Below are 20,497 nucleotides of genomic sequence, written 5' to 3' on the forward strand. Positions count from 1 at the left end.
ATCCACAATAGATTAGTCCTTAATCCGTCGGGTTGGGATACCATAGGTAACCGAAAAAAAAAGAAGACAAAAAAAAAAGAAGATAATTTTCATTGATAGTGTCTTTTGGTATGACAGTCAATAAGGATCAAGGACAGATGTTGAAAATCGTGGGTCTATACTTGTTGAGACTGATTTTTACACACGGATAGTCATATACTTATATGTGGCACTTTCAATAGTTAAGAGCAAGTAAAGGATAAAAGTTTTAATTCAGAATCATGAGGGGATCTCTGACAATTATACAATTAGTGTTATATATAGAAAAATCTTTGATAAATTGAGATAATTAGGTATTATTTAATCAATTGATATCTCTTTTATTATTAACTGTATTTTTTAATTTTTTTTATAAGTGGATAAAAATTTTTATGTACAAGAACATGTATTTAATACAAGAATAGAAATACTGTATATTTTCTCATAAAAATTAAAATATTAATTTATTACTTATTATTTTTTTAATTAATTTAATTATTTTATGAAATTTTTTGTTATGTACTATTGTTTAATATTTGCATGAATAAAAAAATAAAATAAATTTAATTTAAAATTAAATATGTTAAAAAAAATTGTTATTAAAAATAACTCAAATATAAATAAAATATTAAATATTTTTCGTACATCGCATGAGTACATACACTAATATTTTAATTGACTACATTAATATGTGATAATTAATTAATTAAGACTATAATCATAAGAGACGAAATTATTCCAATTATTTAACCTTATCTTGTTTAATAGCCTTATCTTGTTTAATATGTTTAATAAAAAATATTACTTGTTTTTTAAATTTCAGTTTTTAGTTAGTCTTTAAATTTAATAATATATTATTTTAATTTTTTATTTTCTCTCTTTTCTAAAAACTTAATAAATCACTACAACAAAACAGTGTAGCGGCGGCGGTTATTTTGAGGGGTTGCGGCGGTTATAACCGTCGCTAGAATCAGCTTCCGGCGGTGAGTAAAACGCGGCCAAGTCAATCGTCGGCATAGCAGCGGCGGCGGTTTTGAAGAACCGCTGGAATAACCGCCGCCAGTGTCACTCGACAAATCGCGGCGGTTTAAAACCGCCACTATACGCGTGAACCAGGCAAACTAGGTGTATAGCGGCGGTTTAGCAACCGCTGCAAAATTAAAAAATTTAGTTACCGTTGGACATTTACGGCGGTTTTGAACCGCCGCTAAAATGTCGTCATTAACTTTTAACATGAATTTCGCGGCAGTTTAAACCAATGGGACAGAAACAAATGGGTATAGTTTTGCTAATCAATGATTTGTTGCAGATTTTCGTTTTGAACGAAGATTTTCTTTTCACTGCACTTGGGGTTCTGGGCGCGCTAGGTTTGGGAAGAATGAAAAATTGGGGTAATGGCAGATAGTAGTGGGTAGTGGAGCTAGCGAGAAGTGCGAAGGAAAGAGAAATTAGGTGGTCTGAGCAAGTAATGGCGTGAATTCATGAACCGCCATGGAACGAGCGTGATGGCCGCCGCTGGATTTGTGCTTCAGAGGCGGTTGTGTTTCACCGCTGGTATGTGAATGTGGGGATTGCAGCGACGGCGGTTTTGAATGACCGCTTCCCCCAAATGGTCGTCTAAATTAGGTTTTGTTGTAGTGAATGATCATTTTTAAAGAATACCTAGTTACATTAATGTTTAATTTAAAATTCGTCTCAGCGTGATTTACTACATAATTTAATATGTGCGTGAATAATAATTTATTTACAATAATTATTATTATTCTGTTTGAGCTATGATGATGATGATGATGATGATGATGATGATGATGATGATGATATTTTTATATGAAAAATAAAAAATATCAATTCAATTATTAAATCTAAATAAATGACTAAAATTAAATTTTGAAATAAAACTCACTCATTTAATAAGAAACGTTATTAAAGAATTACCAATATATATATGGACTAAAAAGGATAATCTTGAGACCATCTATTAATTTGCATGCGTATAGAAGAAAATAAATTATTATACAGTGATTCACATGAATCCCCTTTTTATTCTTATGTTGATGCAAAAGTTACACGTTCATCGTCTAAGCAATAAACCGAACCTGGTGTATATTACTATAACAATCCCTCACATATACTTAGCTTTGATTTCATATATATCAAGGGATTGTATTATTATTATTAACATGGCGTGCCACGTGCGGTGTAGCATGGCCTCTATGGCTTGGTCCTGATGGAGGGATATGGCCCTTCGCTACAACAAGAAATGCTCCTTTATTACCTCTTGCTGATGACACTACTCTTCCCCCTAGCAGCACCAATAAGATTATGAAACAAGTAGCCATCATATATATATATATATATATATATATATATATATATATATATATATATATATATATATATATATATATATATATACCATATAATTGATTAAGACTATGATCACAAGAGACCAAATTCTACATATATATATAGGGTGACGGACTATAGTTGGGGTTTCTGCTTTCACTTTCGGTTACATTTTGACATTGGGAGTTGAGAAATAACTTTGGCACCTCCCGAAAAGAGAAGTACTTAAAGTGGTGGCAGAATTGCTAAGCTATATATATATATATATATATATATATAGGAATGCTATAGGAGCACCAACTTTTGAAATTTATAGCCATTAAATAGTCATCAATAAATTTTTTGATGGTGTGAGATTAATTCGAGATTTCATCAAATGACTCACTCTTCGCCAGAATTTGATAAAATTGCTGGTCTCCCAAACTTTTCCTTATATATATATATATATACTTCAAGTTGACAATAATCTTTAATTTTGAGAACGATTTTTGTAACTTGAACACCTTAATTTCGGGAAGGAAGAAGGTTTTTTAATCGGCGACTCTTTTTTTAATTTTTCTTGGATTTTGTTTTGCGTTTATGCCAAGCAAAGGAAAAGCATGAATATGCACGTGTCTTGACTTTGGTGGTTTATTAGTCCCAAATGTGCGCTTACATACAGTGAAAACTCAAGTGCAGTAGACTTCACGTAAAGTTGATAGTTGATAGTCAGTTAAATAAAAATTTAGTCAAATCAGTTAAATTATCTAACGACTCTCAGTTATCAACTTCACGTGAAGTCGACTGCACCTGAGTTTTCACCCTTACATATACTCTATTTCATCATCATTATATATGCATGCTTCTTTTCTCATTCACAGAGCTAAGATTTCATAATTTTATGTTAAACACAATGCATTTATCTGTGAATAATTCAGTGTAAGAGACATATTTGCTGATCCCATGAAACATATATATTTGTTTAATAATAAGCTAAAAGTTAACAATAGATAAGTAAATTATTGGATAATATTATTAGGGACATAAATACTATGAAGTATATATCTAACTTCATTATAATTATTGTTGATTTGATATCGATCCAACTATATCATTCGAATGCATGGCCCTATAAAGCTTTTCTAGCAGTTTTATTATGTTGTTCTTACTTTCTCTTGTGAATTGATGTGATGCCAACTTTTTTGTAAGTATTAAACAAGATAAGGCTAAAGTGGCAAACCAGCAGATATGGTCTTGTGAGTAGTGACTCTGTATCTATAATTATTGTATAAAGCTTCAGATATGTTACACAATTTCCTTTCAATGTATGTGAAGCTTCCACGTTATTGATTGGTATAATTTTCGTTAATTTCGGTCCAATGTATACGTAGATTTTTTTTAATTTATTTTCCAATTTTCGGTTTGGAGTCCAAATAATTAGTTACATGTTGTGGTATGGATTCAAATGTTTAGGGTCGACACGACCACAAACACATTGCAGACAAACTGATATTATTTCTTCAACATTTTTTCCAAATTTGTGACGGTTTCGTGGAGCCCTTGTGCTGGTTTAAAAGGGGCAAATTCACATTTGCAACCTTATCCCAATATAAATTCTTTTAATAAGTATATACTTTATATCGTTGCTTTTCTTATGTTTATTCAAGTCCTAATCTATCGTAAAGGGATTGAAGAATGGGAAGAAAGCAAGAACCTTCTTAAATAAATTCAATTATATATTATGAGATATAGACACAGACACAAAACACAACATGATACTAAACATGATACTAGATATGCAAACATATAAATTTTACAATCTTATAAGACATGAATACGACATATATATAGAATTTAAAATATTTTTTATATAAATTATAATGATATTTTATTAATATTAAAATAATTTTTTAAATGTATTTAATGTCTTTTTTTAATTATATAAAGTATTTAAATTTTTATTTTAATAAATAATAACATATATTATTTTTAAATTTATTTTAAGAATACATGTTAAAAATAAAATTAGACACGTTGATACGTAATAATATTTAAGTGTGTCAAAGTGTGTTTAGAAATTTTTTTTATTTTTTATTAAGATATAATAAGTGGACACAATAAACATGTATGTTATGTTGAACGAATATCACTAAATATAAAGTGAAAATTCAGGTGCAGTCGACTTCACGTGAAGTTGATAACTGAGAGTCGTTAAATGAAAATTTATTCAAATCAATCAAATCATCTAACAACTTTCCATTATTAACTTCATGTAAAGTCGACTTTATCTGAGTTTTTATCCTAAATATAAAATGTGTTTCATACATAAATACAGTAACTCAACGAGGTGTGTTGTTAGATTACATAACATGCACATCGTGAGCTTGGAGAAATATACGTGGGAGCCCTTTATGACTTTTGAGGAACCGCAAATCGAAAGGGACATAACTTCTTCTCGTTTGGAAAAATAATAAAATACAAAATAGAAAATTTCAAAAGTCAATGAATAGCAGCTCATCACATTTTCCATGTAACGTGGAGTTCACGGCCCATTTTCTTATTCTTATATATATAAAAAGGTCACAGGATGCAAATAACCAATGTTCATTGTTCAATGACATTAGACGGTGATGATCTCATTCTAAATTTATAACAACCCATAATATTCATAAACAGTATAACAAACAAACAATAGTTGGGTAGTGATTCTGATTAGGTTAAGCTATATTTATATATTATTTAATTTATTATTGGACGCGTTTTCTCCGTCATAGTTTCGCCAAAATGCAACCCAAGTGGAAGACCACTACTTGTTTGTGTTACCACAACCCATATCCAACGCCATTTTTTCCTGTTTCTCTATTACTTTAAATTTTATTGAAAATCTCACCTACTTTGCCCTGGCCTCTAAAATCGGCTACAGTATGGGTTATATATTAGGCATCACATTCAACAACTTTGCACTCCAAGAATTCTATTTTCATTGTATTTTTTGCCGTGGCCAAATATTCAAAGAATTAAGCTAATGTTATATGTGCTTCACCCCTAAGATATACCCTAATAATTTTTAACAGAAATATCTAACTTAGCCTTATAAATAATCACATCTAACCTGTTTTTGAGAATTATTATATTGGATTGACAAAAATTGTTTTAATTAATTAGCATGGCTAGCATGCAAATTGAAATTTGAAATATTTTTTTTCACATCCCAACATTAGTTGTAAATTTGTAATTATGAAAATAATTATTTAGTAACGAAGTGTTTTATATATGGAAAAGTATGGAGAGCCAATAAAATATTTGTATATTTACACGTACAAGTAGCCTTTTTATAGACCAACTATTTTTCCCTAACCCTCTGTTTTATTAGCAGTTGAATATTTCACTATTATTTAGTTGCATTGCTTTTTATAATACACAAATGCTGATAATTTTAACGTAGAGACTTATTTGTAATTGTTTTCATGTAAAATTATTAGTTAAAACTTAAGAATTGTTAGATAATTTAATATATTTAATTAAATTATTATGTAACAGTTTTTAATTATCAACTTTGCATGAAAATCATATGCGAGTGTTACCCTAAATTTAAGGTTATTTGGTCAAATAATAATAATATAATATAATCACAAGCAATTGCTGATAGGTACTTAATTATTTGACTATGAAACCAGATTATCAATCGCCAACATTTCTTCCATTCGGCAAACCCTACATGTCCTAATACCTACATACATAATTAACAACATATCTTGATGTAAAAAATATACTTATACAAAGCATTACAGAAGTTGATCATATTATATAGAATACAAAATTGTAACTGCACATATATATAGTTTTCACCTCATCAAGGGAATGGAGAGAATCCGAAAACAGAGGAAAACAGAGACATATACACTACAAATCTTAATCTACATCTTTACACAGTTCAATTATATCCCTCCCTAGCTATTTTTAGTTTCCTGCTAATGTTTATAGTCTTCATTTTGAACTATATAAAGAAAAAAATATGTAATAATATAAGAATATGACAAAATTGAAGAAATAAAAAAATGTGTTGTGAAGTGATCAACAAAGAAAGGAATGAAAATGAATCAATGGCCAGCACCAGGGCTAGGGACAGATGTGAGAAGAAGTCGTTCAACACTAATGAGGTTTCGTGCAATGAGCTTCTCATCAACCTCCATGGCATGTCCCTTCTTGCTCGGTGTGGAAGCCGGCACGGTGCCCTTTGGAAGGGAGCTGAAGAACAAGCTGCTCTTTGGAGAAGGGTCAACAACCTTGATTCCCCTGTTTCCCCTGAGTTGAAGTTTTCTAGCTTCTGAACAACAACACATGGAAGCAGAGAAGATAACTAAGAACAGAACAAGCAAGGTTGCAAAGCGAGCCATGATGATGAGAAGGAATGAGAGAAAAGCTTTAAGTGTTGGGAGAATAATAATATTAGGATTATGAGTGTGAGTGAAAAATGTAAGAGCATTGAAATATATAGAGAGAAAGAGAGAGGGAGAGAGCTTGGAGACCAAGTTTTTAAGGAGTGGCCAAGTCAAAGAGAAGAATTTGGAGTTTGAAAAAACGGTGTGGAATAATGTTTAATGGTAAACTAATTTAATAAAACAAGGGTCATGTTCATACTAGTCAGAATAGAGAGCAATGTTCTTTTGGTATTGAATTTCAAATTTCCAAAATAGCCATGTGGCTAGCTAAGCCGCCGCCTAGCCCTTTTGGTAATTTCCTTTCACTTTCCTAGCTCTGTTTTCATTTTTCTACACCGTCAAGGGTCCATTCTAATTAATACGTTGTAATAGGATGTAGTTTAAGTCGGATTTCATGATATTGTAGAGTTTGAAAGCAATTAATATTTAAGATGGTGGTTGTTGCCGGCAACACCACCTTAGGGTGTGAATAGGCCGTCAAAATGGGTTAAATTCATCGGGCCAGTTCGTTTACCTATTTAAATGGGCGGGCTTTGCCTCTAAAATTAATCCTGTTTAAATTACGGGCTAAATGGGCTGAGCCCGATTAACCTGAAAAAAATGATGGGTTAAACGGGCTAGCCCGCGGGTTAAATGGGTGGCCCGTTTATTTTTATTTTTACATTTTTTTTAGAAAAAGTAACACTTTTAGCCGATAGTTCTCCCGATCCGACCTGAAAATCTGACTCATCAACTAAAAAAAAATTTTTTTTAAAGGTTTTTGATCTAAAAGTAGTATTTTTTGTCAAAATTTTTTTCAAAAAATAAAATAAAATGATAAACGGGTTGACCCGTTTAACCCATCAGACTTACTATAAACGATCCGGACTAAAAAATTCTGGCACGTGAATAAAGCGGGCTTGAACGGGCCAGCCCATTTAACCCACAAGTTTAACGGACTAGGCCTAAATGGGCCGGACTAATCCGTTTGACAGCCCTATGTGTGAAAAAAACAAAACCGGAGATAGTAATTATGGCCAATTCTCTATTGTCCATTTTTTAACGAGCTTATTTTTTATAATAAATTTTAAATATTTAATATTTTAAATTAAATATTAATTATTTAATTCTTTTAGCAATTAAATACCAAAAATAAAATTTAATTATTGAGCAATAGTTTGTGAGTAATGAATAGTTCACATAGTGTTACAGCAGATGAGGAAAAAAAAAAGTGATTATTGGTTTGGTATTTTGGAAGCCGCGTATTATTGTAGCCGTGTAGGTGCCGACAATAATAGCCGAGCTGTAAGTTACTCTCACTTTCATGACCATCAATATTAATCCACCAACCCATAAAAGAGTTATTATTCTATTTAGTCAATACTTAACTCTTAATATGATCATTTGATATATAATTAATTAGTTATAAATCTATCTCACTTTTACCGCAGGTTTTAACATCATGTATTGTGAACAAAATGTTAATAATCTTACTTGCACTCAAAATAGGTACCATTTTTGAACCTAATTGATCAAGGTATGTTGTTATTAGTCTTCTCTGGACCTGTAGCTAGCTGTTTTAGCCTACTACACATACACATCATTAATGACATCAGCAGCATCACATTCACATAATCACTTTGGTTATATGCCGTCATGATTTCCATATTAATTCCAATAATCCTTGAAAATCAAGATGGTTTCAGCCAAAAATCAGTGAAATGTCTTTAGGTGAATCTAAAATTTTTATGTGGATAGTGTTTATGTTAGGTATTAAGATGTTTTTTTTTTATAAATTGGATGGTTTTGAATCTGTTTTATGATTTATCATGTTTTAGGCATTTGGAGAGAGAAGGAGAATGAAGAGACGGAAGCTAATTGAATCCGTTTTCGTTATTACTGAACGTATCTACTCCTAATTTGAATGTGGTGAAATATTTAATAACTAATATTTTAAATCATAAATAAATAAAACTAATTACTATATTTATAATTAATTAAGTTATTTCATTCTTGGCTGATTTGGACTTGGTTCCATATACTTTTTCTATTACTAAATAATATTTTTATATAAATATATATGTTTTAGCTAGCTATATATGGCATAGCCGCCTGTGAAATGGTCACAAGATTATAGAGTTATTTAAATAGCTACATATAGGTAGCATGACTCATGCATATAACAGGATATATCACGGTGCTCCCTAATTTAATAAAAGCTTAGGCAAACCTCTTATACTTTCTTCCTAATATTAATTAATAACTTTTTTCTCACTCTCTTTGTCATGGCCATTTAGCATTAGTTGAAGTCTTAATCGTATAAATTTTTATTATCTGTCAAATGAATATGTCATAATATAATTATAGATAAATAATAATCATTAGTCAAGTATTACATAATATAATCTTATGCATGTTGTTTGAAGGATTAATAAATTATCGAACATATATTTGCAGGCGCATAACTACTTGAAGGAAGACACTACTAGACGTGGACTCATAAACGGATAAACCTTAACAACCCTGGGCTTTATTAAATACCCACTAATGACGATGGATTAGAGTCCAATATAATTATTTGTTTTATAATTAATAAATGAGGATTCTTTTGTTACATTATCAATATATATTCGTATGACGACTAATTAAAGGTAATCGTGTAGTCACCAAAAAAAAAAAAAAAAGGTAATCGTGTCATTATATATGTATGTTACATTATATATAAAATTTTGGAAGCAGGTTTAGGCTTAGGAGAAATTAATCATTTTCTTCATAACACCCTTTCCCAGGGACGGACTTACGCGGGGGTGGGGGAGTGGAGGTCTCGCCCCAACTTTTTTTAACAAAGATTAATAGTAATAAATTATTATGTATGATTTAATTTTTTTTAAAAATTATTTAATATTTAATTTAATATAAATAAAAATTTAATCTAATTTAAATATTAATGATTTTTAATATCTAAAAAATAAGTAACAATATTAAAAAAATATGAAAAAATATTATTATTAATATTTTTTAATTAAATAAAAATTTTTAATTTTCATAAAGTAGATTTTTTTCTTTTTGTGAGTGTCTTTTTTTATTCATTTGGTATTAATTTTTTCTGTTTCAACTACTACAATTGAGAGTTCTTTTTTAACTATGAATATTGTGAAGAATAATTCAAAAATAAAATGAAAGATAAATTTTTTACTAATTGTCTTTTATTTATATTAAAAAAAAATTGCAGAAAAATTTGACACAAATTCTATTATTGATGAATTTTATAAAATGAGGAATCGACCACTTCGTTAATAAAAAGTACATATATATTTTTTGTACTTTAAAATATATTCTCTATTAGTATATTTTTGTAATGCATTTTACATTATATAATTTTTGTATAATTTTTTAATATTATATATATTATTGGCCCTATGATACTATTTCTGGATCCGTCCATACCCTTTTTCGAGGAAAAAAGAAAAGTTGTTTTAATTTTTTTTTAATTTAAATTTTATAATATTTTTTAATTTGCAAGATTAGAATTTCTAATATTTATTTAAATAAATATAAAAAATATTAAGTGTCTTTTAAAATTCAACTTTTAATCAGTTTTTATAATTATTTAATTAATTTAAATATTTATTTTCATGTATTAATTGTTCAAAAAATTTAAAAAAAATTACTTACTTTTTCTTTTTTCTTTTTTCTTTTTTCTTTTTTTTTTTAAAAATTGAATAAAAGACAACATTTAAATAATACATAATTGCAATGTTTAAATATATAAGATAACTAACTACTGAACTAATTCAATCCAAGTTGGTTCAAGCTTTTCTTTTAAAGGGAGAAATTAAAGTAAGATTACTATATTTAATTATTAAAATACATTATTATTGAAGGTATAATATCTTGTAATATAAATTAATAACCAATACATTTTTATCCTCTCGTTTCTTTTTCTAGAAAAGAAATTCATTGGCAAAACATATGCTCATGTCAATAATTTCTGCTGAAAATTGTATGAATTTCATCTTGTAATGAAAAGATCAGAAGTACTTACTTGTTTTATTATATTGAACAATTATGCTATATTATGGTTATGAGAAAGTATAACGAATTAATTTTATTTTAAAATTTATAATTTAAAATTTAGAGTTAAAAATTTATGAGTTAAAATTTAAAATTTAAGATAAATAATATAAATTTTTTATTTTGGCTAAAAAATGAGAAATGCTAGGAGCCATACTATCAAAATTTATTATTTTTGTTATTACTTAACTATCAATTCAATTATTTTAGTTTAATTTTTTTAATTTAGTAATTTAACAATATATTTTATCCCATATTTTTAAATATTAATGACTAAGTAATAGTTAAAAATAATAAATTCAGATAATTTTTTAATATTTTTTTAATAAATATTAATTCTTTAATTAGTATTACTTATCGTTACGTACACGTTGCCATTTACAATTTAGATTAGCTTATATATATGGCATTCTTCTCGCGTATCAATTTTTTTAAAAGAAATTAAAAAATGAAAAACTAACCAAATTTATTATTTTTGACTTGCCTATTAATTATTGACTAAAAATAGTAAATTTTACTGATTTTCTAAACTTTTTTTTTCCCTTAATTATAACGTACATGGTCTGGTCCAAAGTAACCACGAGGGAAATTAAATTATAAACAGTAAAGTACGTACGGTTCAAAGGTTTGACAAATGATTCATTCATCATGTCATATATTTGTATGAGACAAACTGCAGAACTGGTCACACAGTCGTATATGGGAATCTTTCTTGTGAAAGCAAAGAAAGTCAACAACATATCTATAATTGAGAATTAAGATTATATATCAACAGTTATTATCATTTAATATTACACTTGAATACCTAATGATACATATAATTGTCCTTTTATATTCACAGTGCATGTTCAAGTGCTGACTAATAACACCGTAACCTTGGCAATGTTAGAAATCATCAGAAGCATAAGCATGGAAGCATAAGGATGGAGATATTTTTTTGTGTTATTATCCTAGTATGGAAAATTCATTGGGATTAATGATCAACGATTCAACTAGATATTCTTTAAAAGTTGTACAATATTCAACTTTTTATTATAATGATTTAAAAAAAAAAGTAAAATAAACGCATCTAAAAATTATAAATAAATTTAATGTTTTTTTAAAATTAAATACACATTCAAAATATAAACTAAATAAAACTAAAATTTAAAATTTTAATTTTAATTTTAAATTTCTGTTTCAGATTTAATATATGTAATTATTAATATATTACAATTTAAATACACATCCAAAAATCAAATTAATTAGAATTCAAAATTTCGAATTTAAAATTCTAAAATAAATTTTAAACCATCTTAAATCACTAGTAAAATCTTCGCTCCGTAAAGATCCAGAGCTGCATCGCCTCTCCCTCCTCATCTGTGGCCGTTTTCGTCTTCTCCCGCGTTGGGCACTCCTCTGCGACGATCTCCTCCTTTGGCGACGCGTTCCTCCCCGCGACGCGCACTTCCCCTGCGTACACCCCCGCGCCTCCTCCATCGATGGGCTCCTCTCCGTCCCTGGTCTCCTCCCTTGCGCCACGCACAACCGCCCCCTTCTCCCGCGCCATCGCACTCCTTCTGTCTCTGGTATTTCTGCTTGCAAAATTCTAAAAAAATTTGGTTGAGTTCATTCATGAAGATATGTTATCTTTCTTTTAGTTTAATAAAAAGTTCTTTTTTTTTTTAATTTATGTATAATATTGGAAGTGTCTGTGTTTTTTTTAAAATGTATTTGTGATTATAATTTTTTTTTTGCACTCATATGTTTGATTTGGGAATTGTAATGTTAACCTAATTTGAATGTGTCAATACTTAATTTTGGATGTGTTTATGTTGTTCATTATGTTCTTATGTACATATATAAGTTTTTTTTACATGAGTTTTGGATGTGTTGATAAAATATTTAGAGTGCATTCTTATAATTTTGGATGTGTATTTGAGTTTAATTTTTTCTGTGTTCAATATGTAATTTAGAACTACAATGAGAATAATTTAGATGTGTTAATACATAATTTTAAATGTGTTTATGTTGTTTATTTAATTTTAGATGTATTTTTGACATGAGTTTTAAATGTTTTGAATAAAAAAATAATTGAAGTGAGTTTAATTGATTTTGAAAACTTGAGTGATTATTTAAAAATTAGTACACAAAAAGTTGTTACATACGAGTTTTATGGTTTAATTTGTAAAAAATTAATGTATTGCAAGTAGTTATAAATTTTACGGTGATAAGTATTCAAAATAAAAGTGATTCCTTAAAAATAGAAAATATGATTAATTAAAAAATTAAAATAATAAAATATTATATTTAAAAACTGAATAAAGACTGAATTTTGTTGTACAAATAGCATTTTTCAATTATCAAACTATTTGAGAAAGCTAAGGGACTTAACCAAATTGGGATCTCTAAATTAATTTTAACGGTGTGTTACATGCTTGGTTTTAGAGGGTTTTAGAATGAGAGAAAAAAGTTTTGGAAGATTCTAGTGATCAGTATAGAACATAAATAAACCAACTTAATTATATTGCACCATTTAATGCCGGTAATTTACATTAAAATTTGAGGGTTTTTCAAAGAATATATATCAAGTAATTGACACAAGTCAAATAATATATAGGGTAAAGTATATTTTTTGTCTTTAAAATTTAGTAAAAATTTTAAAAATACCCCTAAATTTTATTTTGTTTTAATTTTGTCCCAAAAGTTTTCGATTTACATCAAATATACTCTTAACGGCTAAATTTTCAAAAAAATTAAGACCAATCTAACAATAATACATGAAAATTATGCTTGTTTTGCTTGTATTGAGGGTTGTTGTTATGAAATTGTTGTTGAATTAGTCTTAAATTTTTTGAAAAATTAGCCGTCCGAGGTATATTTGATACAAATCGAAAACTTTTGGGACAAAATTGAAACAAAATAAAATTTAGTGGTATTTTTAAAATTTTTGTCAAACTTCAGGGACAAAAAATATACTTTACCCTAATATATATATCAATCATGTTACATATATGTATAAAAATTATACTATTAAATTAATCCTTCGTATAAAATATATGTTAAAAATGAGTTAAATAAAATATATAATAAATTTTTTATGAGAACAAGTATTTTTGAATAGAGTTATGTTAGGTATACATTAAAATCAGTCATTAAAATCAACCACCAGTATAAAATATATATTAGAATATAAATACACATTAAAAATAAATTAAACTACATATGTATTTATATATAAATACATTAATGGCTGATTTTAATTGCTAATTTTAGTGTACAAATAACATTTTTGTTTTGAATAATATACCAAACCCACGTGACTACTCACATCCCATAATTATACGGCGTTAGTAATAAGACAAGCGCGATTAATGGAGACATGTGAGTAGTTAGTTATAGCTAGTTATATACAGTTACACCGTTGTGCAGTCATGATATCCAGGCTCTATCTAACACACATAAATCCGTTTTGAAGATATTATTCTGAGTGAAAAGAATAGCTCATGCAATGAAGAAATCTAAAGTCGGCGATTGTTGACTTTAAAAATACAAACACATGACGTTCAATAAATTAAAGAAAGAAAGATAAGAAAAGTCACCAAAGCACTCTGTGAATTGTGATAATAAAAGCGCAAGCAAGAAAAGAAAAAAGAAGAAATGCTGGAAAGAATGGATACACAGAAGCCTTGAATCATTCACCCATGTCACCACCTTAGACGACATTGTTTACCTAATTACCGATTTACCTCTTTTCTTTGCCTCCTTTGGCATCATAAAGTCCCAACAACTAATGAGACTCATGACGCACATGCAAATGCAATATGATTCTTCTCACAATGTTGTTTAGCAAATATATACGTATGCATTATTCTTTAGTAATACATTTAAGGATTTCCTTATGTCAAATTTTGTATATAAAGTCTTAGTTTTTTGTTTGTCTTCTTTTTTCAATTAAGTATATGAAACTTATAGTGAATGATGGTCAGGTTTTGTGTTCAATATATATTCAATGAGAAAGTATAGTGAGTTAAGTGTCCACCAGCTAAGAATTAAAACAACTCAATTAATAATAATTAATTTTAAATTATTTTTTTAAATTTAAATTTTTGATTAATTGACATTAATGGTATTTTTGAAATCATATAATACGTTGAACGCTGATTACTGAAATTTAATTATCTAAAGTAATTTTTATATTCAAATCTAATCTAGTAACACCTTTTATTTCTTTTAATTATTTGCAGTACTAGTGACACATTATTGTTGCAACATCTTGACACGCAGATAATATATTTATATAAAATTTTAACAGAAAATAAAGTTGCCAACATTTAAATGGAAGTGCAAATACTTGGTGAAAAAAGAGAATGATGAGTAACTTAATAAACAATTGAACTCTTTCTTTCATGTACAAGATTTATAGAATATTTTAAAAAAGATGGAAAGACTCATTAATAAAGCGTTTGTAGTCCAACGGTTAGGATAATTGCCTTCCAAGCAATAGACCCGGGTTCGACTCCCGGCAAACGCAATTGATTAGTGAATTTATTTTGTTTAATTCTGATATGCAGTTTCCTTTAATTTTAGATATTGATTCATATTGCAGAACTTCGCCATTTCAAATTTCAATGTTGATATCCTTAAATAAATCAAGGTACAATGAAAAACTGGCAATTTAGAAAGTTGCAATGGTCTCCTCGTGAATTTGCTTTGTTTCTGCAAAAATGCTTGAAGGCCAAAGGCTTGAGAGCTGGCATGCAGGTCCATGCCACGTTGCTGACTTCTGGAACCAACATGAACACTTTCTCTCTGAGTTCAAAGCTTCTTGCTATGTATGCTGGTTGTGGTGATCTTAAATCAGCAAGGCTTTTGTTCACAAAAATTGAGAACCCAAATGTCTTTGCTTTCAATTGGATGGTTCTTGGTTTGGCCTATAACGGTTACTATGATGATGCACTTTGGTACTTTCGTTGGATGCGTCAGCTTGGTCACTTGGGCAACAAGTTCACCTTTCCCATTGTTCTTAAGGCCTGCCTTGGGTTAATGGATGTGAACAAGGGGATGCAGGTTCATGCCATGGCTTGTGAGATGGGTTTTCAAGATGATGTCTCCGTTGCCAATGCTCTCATAGATATGTATTGTAAATGTAGACTTGTTTCCTATGCCTGCCAAGTGTTTGATATAATGCCTGTGAGAGATGTTGCCTCATGGACATCGATGATTTGTGGGTTTTGTAACTCAGGGAAGATTGAGGAGGCGTTGGTGTTGTTTGAGAGGATGAAGTTGGAAGGATTGGAGCCAAATGAGTTCACGTGGAATGTTATGATCGGTGCATATGCTCGGTCGAAGGATACCAGCAAGGCTTTTGGTTTCGCTGATAGAATGAAGAAAGAGGGGTTTGTTCCTGATCTGGTTGCGTGGAATGCATTGATTTCTGGCTTTGTGCAGAATCATAAAGACATGGAAGCATTGAAGTTGTTTTGGGAGATGCTAAATTCAGGGATTCAACCTAATCAAGTAACTATTGCAGCACTGCTTCCCGCCTGTGGATCATCAGGTTATATTATATGGGGAAGAGAAATTCATGGATTTATACTAAGGAAGGGGTTTGATTTCAATGTTTTCATTGCAAGTGCTCTTATTGACATGTACTCAAAATGTGGGAATTTAAAAGATGCTCAGAATGTATTTGACAGCATTCTGAATAAGAATGTTGCATCATGGAATGCAATGATTGATTGCTATGGAAAATATGGGATGATTGATTCCTCCTTGGAGCTGTTTAGAAAATTGCAAGAGCAAGGTTTGCAGCCAAATGAAGTTACTTTTACGTGTCTTCTTTCAGCATGCAGCCATAGTGGTTCAGTGCAAAAAGGGTTAGAGATATTTAGATTAATGAAAGAACATTACGGGATTGAGGCAACCTTGCAGCATTATGCTTGTGTTGTCGATCTCTTCTGTCGCTCTGGAAAGACAGTTGAAGCATACGAATTTCTCAAGACGATGCCAATGCAAATGACAGAATCAATTGCGGGAGCTTTTCTGAATGGGTGCAATATCCATGGAAGAAGTGATTTAGCAAAATTGATGGTGGACGAACTAATGAAAATACAGTTAAAAGGACCTGTTGGATTTGTAACACTATCTAATATTTATGCAGCTGATGGTGAGTGGGATCATGTTGGAAACTTGAGGAAGGTCATGAAGGAGAAAAATGTTCACAAGAGTCCTGGTTTTAGTTGGCTTGAAAAGCCAGGTGAGACTCTTGCCATGTGACATAATATAATGTGATTGGTGTTCTAGTCTTTCACATTTCGCTGCAAAATGCAAATATGTATAGTCTGGGAGGTTTTCATAGGAAGTTCTAGTCAACTCAGTTTCGTTCATCTACTGATCAAACAACATAGAACAGATGGAGTGAGAACTCTGCTGCAGCTCATGGTTGTATTAATGCACTTCTGAGTTCTGACCATTTATGACCACAGCTTGCCAAAAGTGAAGTTTATTTTATTTTCACCTTATGTTCCCCTCCTACTACCAAACAAGAATCATTAGTCCGAAAATGTAAATAAACCAGTTTTGTGACAAATATTTATAATTTCGATATTTTTAATTTGGGATGCATTTTGTAATAATTTATTGAAATGAAATTGAATTTTATTAAAGTAATCTTGATAAATAAATACACTAATACATTATTTGTAAAATTCTAGATTCATTATAAAGAGAACGAAACATATTTTATACGAGTGTAAATACTTTCTTATAGATGTATTTTGATGGAGTGAATAATTTTTATCCCTTCTTAAAAAAAGGATGGTGAGGTCTTGAAATTGCAGTATATATGTTGCGAATTTGTTTGGAAATTTCCAGGCAAATGATGTGCGTACACAGAAGAAAACGAAGGTAATCTCTTTTGACCGTTGTTTATGCATTGAAATTTCAAAGGTATACCTGTCAAAGTGAATGAATTATTTGTTGTTTGACTATGTCAAATTATCCATATCCCTGTAGTAGTTGCAAACAGCATGACTTTGAGTGTACTATCTGCACAAAACTCGCATCTCTGTATCTAATTAGAAACCACCAGAATCTTTTAGTTTCAATTAGCATGGTGGAAGGATATCTTGTTCCAAATATGATTAGCAATTCCAATTCATTAATGTTGATGATGGTATTAATACTGGTTGGCACGGTGCCGGGGATATGCCACGGTGAAGATGGGTGTGGAGGACACAGGTGCGGATGCCATGGCCCTCCAATTCGATTCCCATTCCGTCTTAAAGACAAGGAGCCCCCTCACTGTGGTTACCCTGCCTTTGATCTCACTTGTTCTGATTCTCATGATACCTTCATTGAGTTCTCTGCTTCTCCTGTCCCACTTAAACTCCTTGTCACTGATATCCAATATGAATATAACTCTTTCCAAGTCTCTGACACGCAAAATTGCCTTCCCGCCCACTTGCTCAAACTCATAAAAAATTCTTCCTCAATTTCTCCTTTCCAGTTCAGTCGGGATCAAACTCTGAACGATATATCTTTCTTCAATTGTTCACCTGATCCGCAATATCAACTCTCCTGCCCCATTTACGTTGCTGACAGCTACGATTTACTCCTCAGTTCCAATCTCGTATCTTGCACCAAGATTTTTGACATTTCTTCAACCTTCTATGACCCACAATTAGTAGTTTGGTACAATACTTTGGATTTGTTGTGGTCGAAACCTAATTGTAGCATGTGTGAAACACAAGGCAAGAGATGTAAACTGAAGAACAATGGCACTCAAGGTGAAGTTGAGTGCTTCGGCCACCATCATAATAACTTGCTCTTCGGTTCTACAGGTGATTGATACACATTAATTATATAATAAATTATTTATCTTTCTGATTAATTCTGAGGTTATGTAATAATATTCCTGCACATGCATGCTTGTCCATGTATATAGGTGTTGTGGCAGGTTTAATTCTGCTGGCAGCAGTGGCTATTGCAGTGTTTAAGATCTATCAACATTTTAGAATGAAAGGAGAAGATCGAGCAAGAATTGACAAGTTCTTGGAAGATTACAGGGCACTCAAGCCTACCAGATTCTCTTATTCTGATATAAAGAGGATCACAAATGGTTTCAAGGACAAGCTGGGTGAAGGAGGTCATGGAGCAGTCTTCAAGGGCATGCTCTCCTCGGAAATTGGCGTAGCTGTGAAGATACTCAACAGCAACACAGAGGGTGAAGGGAAAGATTTCACCAACGAGGTGGGAACCATGGGCAAAATTCACCATGTCAATGTGGTTCGCTTACTTGGCTTTTGTGCGCAAGGATTTCATTGTGCTCTAGTTTATGATTTCTTTCCAAAAGGTTCATTGCAAAACTTCATATCCACGCCAGATAACAAGGACGTCTTCCTTGGATGGGAGAAGCTTCACCAAATTGCCCTTGGTGTTGCTAGAGGCATTGAGTATCTTCACCATGGTTGTGAGCAACAGATCCTTCATTTTGACATCAATCCCCACAATATCTTACTAGATGACAACTTCACTCCCAAGATTACTGATTTTGGGCTTGCCAAGTTGTGTTCCAAAGATCAGAGCAAAGTTTCAATGACAGCAGCCAAGGGAACCATGGGCTACATTGCGCCTGAAATTGTCTCAAGAAACTTTGGAAATGTGTCTTACAAAGCAGACATTTATAGCTATGGGATATTGTTGCTTGAAATGGTAGGAGGAAGGAAAAACATAGAGATGGAAGTTGAGGGGTCTTTAAGGATTTTATACCCCGAATGGGTGCACAATTTGCTTGATGGGGGAGATTTTCAAGTACACATTGAAGATGAGAAAGACAATAAACTTGCAAAGAAAATTGCAATTGTTGGACTACAATGCATTCAGTGGCAGCCATCAGATCGTCCTTCCATCAAAACTGTCATAAGTATGTTAGAAGGAGATGCAGACAAATTAAGTGTACCTCGTAATCTTTTCGACTTAACAAACTCTATTAGCAGAGGACGACGAATAACCCACCAGACAAGGCCTTTAAATTTAGAGTTGGAGAGGATTGAAGAATTAGATCATTGTCAAACAAGTCCTTTCTAATATGCATTATAAAGAGAGAGTATATTTTGCAATAGTTTTATCTTCTGATCAGCTCATTATTTTGGTTACTGTATTTATTTGCAATTTGATTTGGATGAAGTTTAATTGAAAATTAGCATTCTAAACTCGCCCATTACTTTAATTTAGAAGGTAATAATATACTGTAACAATGTTTTTATGGTAAATATAAAGAGATACGTAATTTATTATTGTTAATCTGACTTAATTAAGATGAGACTGAGTGTATATGCGCTGGTTAAATCATGCATCAAATTTCGAAGTAAAAATTAAGAACTATATCAGTTGGGATGACAGCTTATATAGCCAGCATCAAGTTGCAGCTAGATAATTAACTGCCTAACACATTGCTTAGTTCCGTAACAGATTTATAACTAACTACAATCAGTATAACTAACTGCTATACAACTAACTACCCACCATGTTGTCAGATTTAACTTGTAAGATTAAATATTAATATTATTACTCATTACTGTTGACTCAATAATCAATATGATATCAGCTAAAAAATAACAATAATGAATTTGATATGATAATTGATAATTATTTGTTTGATTCCCTAGAACAAGTCA

At 30.6% G+C, this 20,497-nt stretch overlaps 2 protein-coding genes, 1 non-coding gene and 1 pseudogene across 5 annotated transcripts; 3 read left to right on the forward strand and 1 right to left on the reverse strand.

The window, feature by feature from the left end:
• Positions 1–6,001: 6,001 nt before the first annotated feature.
• LOC107621845 (precursor of CEP14) lies at positions 6,002–6,846 on the reverse strand. Its single transcript, XM_016323828.3, has one exon. The coding sequence runs from the start codon at positions 6,738–6,740 to the stop codon at positions 6,444–6,446; it is 297 nt and encodes a 98-aa protein (XP_016179314.1). The 5' UTR covers positions 6,741–6,846; the 3' UTR covers positions 6,002–6,443.
• Positions 6,847–15,279: 8,433 nt separating this feature from the next.
• Positions 15,280–15,351, forward strand: TRNAG-UCC (transfer RNA glycine (anticodon UCC)). The gene has a single exon. It is a non-coding gene; the product is annotated as a tRNA-Gly (tRNA).
• A 75-nt stretch (positions 15,352–15,426) lies between these two features.
• Positions 15,427–17,485, forward strand: LOC107621776 (pentatricopeptide repeat-containing protein At5g59600 pseudogene; annotated as a pseudogene). The gene has a single exon (XR_015891947.1). The product of XR_015891947.1 is annotated as a pentatricopeptide repeat-containing protein At5g59600 pseudogene (transcript).
• A 264-nt stretch (positions 17,486–17,749) lies between these two features.
• LOC148578965 (rust resistance kinase Lr10-like) lies at positions 17,750–20,032 on the forward strand. Of its 2 annotated transcripts, none has more exons than XM_088503372.1 (2): positions 17,750–18,661; positions 18,766–20,032. In XM_088503372.1, exons 1-2 carry the CDS (start codon positions 17,809–17,811, stop codon positions 19,905–19,907), a joined length of 1,995 nt encoding a protein of 664 aa, XP_088359498.1. In that variant the 5' UTR covers positions 17,750–17,808; the 3' UTR covers positions 19,908–20,032. The 2 variants fall into 2 exon arrangements, with proteins under 2 accessions (XP_088359498.1, XP_088359497.1); XM_088503371.1 differs by having other exon boundaries at positions 17,783–18,661; positions 18,778–20,032.
• The last annotated feature ends 465 nt before the right edge of the window (positions 20,033–20,497 follow it).

The sequence above is a fragment of the Arachis ipaensis genome, chromosome B10 (genome assembly GCF_059453495.1).
Source record: "Arachis ipaensis isolate K30076 ecotype BB chromosome B10, ASM5945349v1, whole genome shotgun sequence".
Lineage (NCBI taxonomy): Eukaryota > Viridiplantae > Streptophyta > Magnoliopsida > Fabales > Fabaceae > Arachis > Arachis ipaensis.